The sequence below is a fragment of the Triticum urartu genome, chromosome 5 (genome assembly GCF_003073215.2).
Source record: "Triticum urartu cultivar G1812 chromosome 5, Tu2.1, whole genome shotgun sequence".
Lineage (NCBI taxonomy): Eukaryota > Viridiplantae > Streptophyta > Magnoliopsida > Poales > Poaceae > Triticum > Triticum urartu.
The window spans coordinates 364870249-364876089 of record NC_053026.1 but is presented as its reverse complement, the minus strand read 5'-3'; the positions used below and the strand labels follow the sequence as shown (position 1 = coordinate 364876089).

The window sequence follows — 5841 nt, the reverse complement described above, 5'->3', positions numbered from 1 at the left end:
TGTGGTATCTCCAGAAATTTTCTGAGGTTTATACCCTTTTTTCCTCTTGCTTCTTCTAAAAAATGACATGCATTTTGATGCGTGTTTGAAAAAAAAAAAAAGGAAACCAAATTTTGCTTGGCATGCGGAATATCATCTACTGTAGCACTTACCACAGGTGCAGTGCAGGGAGGTGAGACCAACAGATTTGATATGGAATTTGTCACCCCCATCATTAGTTGGTACCATTTCCAAGTCTGAGGCTGATGGCTTTTGATGCTTGATTCTCAATGCACCGATTTCTCTGAATGCTCACACTCACTCTCCTCTTATCAAACCTGCACCGAGTGTGATATCTCAGCAGTTTACAGGACAGTGGCCCGAGTTTAATTCCTACTGCAACGGACCCGGCTTATGGGGTTTTCGACGCGGCCGTGATCGTCTTGCCCTAGCAGTCTAATTGGCTTCCTACCCAAAAATTACAAAACAAGAGACGCGTCCGAGCAGCAGACGCACATTTTCTTTGCTTGAGTACTCCAATAATATCCTAACCGCAATTAGAAAAGATCTCAAAAGTTGGTCAGTGTGTAGGCGCTTGTGGGAGGGAGCACATGGCTTTTGGCAAAGCAGAAAACAGTGCCTTCCTCGTTTTTGAAATAAAGCCTGATGGTGAAATGAACCATAGTGAAATGCGAGCCCACTTTGTGAAAGCTGATCAGTGCTCTGACTGTTCTACAGTTCCTTTTTGGCTCTTCTTTTGGGGATTACACATCTTCTAGATCTTTCTTCACATGTTTGTGTTGGTTTTGCTTTTTCTTGGTTTCTCTCAGAAACTCTTCTCCTTTTAATGATTAAGCTGATACATCGTTTGGCGGATCTGAAAAGAGGAAAATCTGCATCTGCTATCCCTCTGGTTCAGACCAGAGAAAGCTGAAATGTAAAGGCACTCAAGAGGTTACAGAATACCCTCGATGCCAAGCGATATCTTCCGGATGGGGTTATTCTTTCCCATGAACAATACAAACTTGTCTTTGGCTTTGCCATGGCCACGGTTATGTTTTCATTGCCCGTAGGCCCGGTTTTCCTTATAAAAGGGGCCTTCCGTGAGGTTTTCGATCCTGTTTTCTGTATAAACTGGATCAATTATTTTCTGCTTAATGAATTGCGGAGCTCCTGGCCCTTTAGGTTTTCCGAGAGCAGTTGTGTTTTCAGAGGTATGATATCCAACACTATTGGAATTTTGTACATAATTGAGTCTCATGTGATCTTATTTCTGGAATATGCATCTAAATGTGTGTCGTAAAAGAATTTCTGAGTACTAAAGCAAAATGCCATGGTTTCTTTATCGAAAAGCAGGTATCACCCTGGGTCTCTGCATCGATGGATGCCCGCAGCCATAGGAGAACGACACGATGGCGAAAGTATAACAAGAAGAACCAAGAGCCAAAAACCTACAAACTGACAGAACTAATAAAGCAAAGAAGCAAGCCTACAAAGCTAAGAAAGAAGAACCAAACTAAAGATCTAGCAACGAAATACCAAAAAGCAGCTCCAGCTTAGGCATCATCAGGTGGTCCTGCATGCATTTATATGAATTTTGGGGGAGAGGAAACAAATCTTCGGTTATTTTAGGCAATGAAAGAAAGAAATATTCACTCTAATGTGACAGTGCTGCTTTGTTCCAAATATTATAGCCATGCTATATTACTAACACTATGTTGAGCAAACGAGTGCTTTTTTCCCTGTGTACCTAATTTGTCACATTGGGGAATAACACTTTGGTTGTAAAGGTAGCATTCGGTTCTGTACTGCCACGGAGGTCTCTGACTTTGATACCTTGGAGAAACATATGTTTGTCCTGTGCATTGTAACTTTGTTAAAGTTTGAAATGTGCTAGCATTGTAGTACACTGTTAAACAAACAGATGCATACATTGCAGCTTTCACTTTTATTGATTTTGTCTCATCAATTTCCTTTAGCAAAAGATATAAAGATGCGCGAAATGAGTGTAGCTCATATGGTTAGGTTCCTTGTGGTGGAACCAACCGTGCTCGCATTTTGCTGGATTTATTTCAGGCTTTCCAGCAATGTATGCGCGTTCATATGGGTGAGTGTATGTGAGCATCTGTAATTGTACTATGTTAAAAAGAAGATATAAAGATGCTGTAAATATATAATTTGTGTACACCAAAAAATTCTCCTCCATATTTTAGAGCTGGCTATTTAGGTTAAAAATGAATCTTCGTCTCATGACTTTGGTTGGGGTGGCTGCTTTACGTTGAGTTATATGACTTTGTGGCAATGATGTTTTTGTAATCTCTTGCATGCTCTATCCTTAGGTGGGTTTGCGCATTATCCTGTTTTGGCCGGGACTTTGTTTTCCCTCCCCTAGTGTTTAGCTATGGGCTATCATAAGGATTTTGCAAGGCTCTGTAGTGAGCTGAGGCTCTGTACATTGAACAATGCAGAGGTAGAGAGCCCACCTTTTGGTGGGTTAGTAGAGTTGTTGAGGCATGACAGTATCCATTAGGGTTCAAATCCTAGCCTTTACACACGTTGGTGTGCATTAGGTATTTAGTGAGATTTATGGATTTATTCCCAGCCTCCATGAATTATTCTGATTAATTAGGTATCTTGCTTGCATACTTCTTTCTTGAGTCACCTTGCCTTGTCGCGATGGCAATAGAGCAATATTCGACTTTTATCCGTAAATGTTGCATGCTTCTGAACTTACATCTACACCGATCTGCAAAATATAACTTATGGGCAAAAACCTACCTAGCTTCACATCTCAAAAATGTTGGAGCGCAATACTTGAGCCTAACCAAGAGGAAAAAAGACACGTGCGATAAGAGAAGGATTTAGGCGGAGATAATTATTCGTCCCAAAATAAGTGTCACTGATTTAGTATAAACTTAGGGAGTACATGAAGATGGAGAAGCACTTTGCATATACTATATATCAGGAGGTACCAATTCCACATCTTACTAGCTAGACATCACCATCAGGAGCCAGTAGAAAATCCCTAGCCTCTCTCTCTCTTTGACAAAATGGCCCATCAATTCCCCTCCTACCCTCCCTCACCAACCATTACAACCCAACCTCACAAAATAAACAATCAAGAGAGAGAGAGAGAGAGAGAGAGGGGCACGCATCAATGGTGACACGAAGGCCCTACATGATTGATACAGAACCTGATGCCTTCATAGAGGCCCTACCAGCTATGACAACATCAACCATCCATTCTTCTTCTTCCTTAGAAGCACTGGTACAAGTCTATGGGCTGGCTCCATGTGCTGCCGGCGCCAAAAATGTCATAGGCACTGCTTGTTGTGGCGCCCATGGCGGCGACGGGGTTCGCTGTGCTAGTGATAGAGTTCATGCAGCAGATGATCTCGCCCAGGGCGCACAGCCTGCTCTCCAGCTCCATCTTCTGTGTCTGCATCACCGAGTTCTGTGCTTGCAGCGCCACAAGGTTTTGGGTGGTCATGCCCAGCACCATGTTCATTTGTTGGCTCTGGTTCTTGAGCTGATCCACCTGTTTTTGTCACAAAAATATATTCTTCTTAGCAATATGTAGATTCATTTTTTTCTCATGCTCTTGTTAGGTTTTCTTTCATGTAGAAGATGTGATGCAGCTAGTTTGATGAAACTCAACCTATTGCAAACTATAAGCAGCTCATGATGATGGATGAATTTGTGGTGTTGCTTAAAGTGTTTGGTAGGGGGCAATTGGTGGGGCATGGAAATCACAATAACTGTGTTTTGTCTGAGCAGATATTTCGGGTGGGGCTTCGTTTTCATCAATTTTTGTTTTCGCATGCTTGGGCGCATGCTCTCACAAAAAAACATGTTTTAAATATTTATGACAACTACACAATTAAATTATGGACATGTACAAACTTTATGCTTATGTGCACCTATATAAATAGCATGCTTGGAAGGGTGTAACAAACCTGCAAGGAGAGGTCGTCGAGGTGTTGTTGCTTGCGCACCCTAGATCGGCGTGCCGACTCCCGGTTGGACTCTTTCCTCCTCTTTCTCCTCTTCTCCATCTGGGCCCGGAGGTCCGGGCAATCCTCGGCGGACCTGGAGCTCCGGGTCCCTTGGCTCGACGTGAACGAGGTCCCACTTGACATGGTCACCTCCCAACAACTTACAACAGTTTCACTTCCTCTTATATCTTGAGTATAAAAAACACACCTTGTAACAGCACTTGGGTACCTTCGTTACTCAGTGCTAGCTAGCTTGATTATGTTACTAGTATGAACTCCAGCTACAGCTACAGAGCTACAGGGTGGTTAGGGAGAAGACGTAGAACCAGTAGAGGAAGACGACGGAGAAGGACTGGACGAGGCGAGTGATCGCTGCGCCGACCATAAATCCGGAGAGGGGATGCTCCAACAGGACCAGCAACAACATCTACACCTGGTGCTACTGCGGCTCTATCATCAAGAACACAACAGACTCTTTTCTTTACCTTCCAATGAAATTATCGATCTGTTCTGTTTTCAGATGCAAGTTTTGGTGCTGTGCGGCAAGAAAAATATTTTTTATTTTTTGCCAGAACCTCCCCTTGGAAATGAAACGGTCGCAGATCAAATTTCGGCAGAACCTCCCCTTGGAAATTGAATGAAGTTCAGATGGAATTTTGGCAGAGCCTCCCCTGGAAATGGATGATCGGCGAAGGAATTTTTGGCAGAGCCTCCCCTGGGAAATGGATGATCAGTGAAGGAATTTTTGGCAGAGCCTTCCCTGGGAAATGGATGATGAGGGGAGAATTTTTTGGCAGAACCTCCCCTGGAAATGGACGACCGGGGAAGAAAATTTGGGCAGAGCCTCCCCAAGTCAAAACCTAAGATTTGGGAAGAAGGATTTGGCTGAGGTGGCGGGCTTTTGGCCACTGTGGACGGGGCTGGACAGCAGCCAAGAAACAGATTGTGCTCTGCTGTTTGGCGTGCTCTCACGGCGGAGCGGAAGGAAACCTAGCAAGGGAGCTGGGGAAGAGGGGAAAAGGGAATTGAAGCTTGGTGCAGAGGCGGCATTTATAGCCGGGAAACGGGCGGGTTTGGCGAGAGAAACAATTGCGAGAGAAATTGGTAATGGTGGTGGTGGTGGTGGTGGTGGACGGGAAAGGTGAAAGGGATGGCGAGATGCGCTCGGAATCTTCTGCGGCATCTGCTGGCGGCGTCAGGAATCGTTTCATCCTGATTTTTGCCGTCCGTCCGTCCGTCCGTGGTTTCGGTCTGCTTGCCTGCGGAACGACGTCATGCGCGGTTTACCATTACCAATTGCTACTAGCCGAGAGTCGCTTTTGGGGTAGAAAATGTAGGGAAATGGTGGTCGAGCTCATGGTCATCGTCCTGAAGGGACGATTGCCCCTGCCGTGTGAGAATGGATTGGATTATCAGGTGTGAGCAAGGGGCCGTCGGAAAAGAAAAGTGTGGGTCAGGAGAGGACAAATTTCTTTTCATATTTTTTTTTGGTGTTCGAAACGTGTATCTCAAGAGATCCTTAGGCCATCATTGGATGTTAATTAGTTTTGTGTCCACAGACAGAGGAATTGGTTGCCTGCCACAGTCGTTGAGATCTTATGGGCAATTATTTCGTTTTTGTCCCTTTGTTTCATGTTTATGACAACAATTACCTGATTTAGCAGTTTTTTCCCCACATTTTTTTACCCAATTTATGTGAACTTGTGCCAAAATTACCTCGTTTAATTTTTCCCCGGTTGATTGTGAATGTCACGTCAACTGGTTTGTTTTAATGTCTGGTTTTCTAATTTACTCTTAGTTCAAGAGGGTTTATTTTACTGTCTGATTTTCTAATTTACTTCCGGTTCAAGAGGGATGCTACCTACCA

The 5841-nt window shown here is 44.0% G+C and overlaps 1 protein-coding gene across 1 annotated transcript; it reads right to left on the bottom strand.

Annotated features, from left to right (window-relative positions):
- Positions 1-2912: 2912 nt before the first annotated feature.
- Positions 2913-5006, bottom strand: LOC125509055 (bZIP transcription factor 44-like). The gene is made up of 2 exons (XM_048673931.1): positions 3936-5006; positions 2913-3517 (listed from the first exon to the last, which is right to left on the bottom strand). The coding sequence occupies exons 1-2, from the start codon at positions 4116-4118 to the stop codon at positions 3236-3238; spliced, it is 465 nt and encodes a 154-aa protein (XP_048529888.1). The 5' UTR covers positions 4119-5006; the 3' UTR covers positions 2913-3235.
- Between the last annotated feature and the right edge of the window lie 835 nt (positions 5007-5841).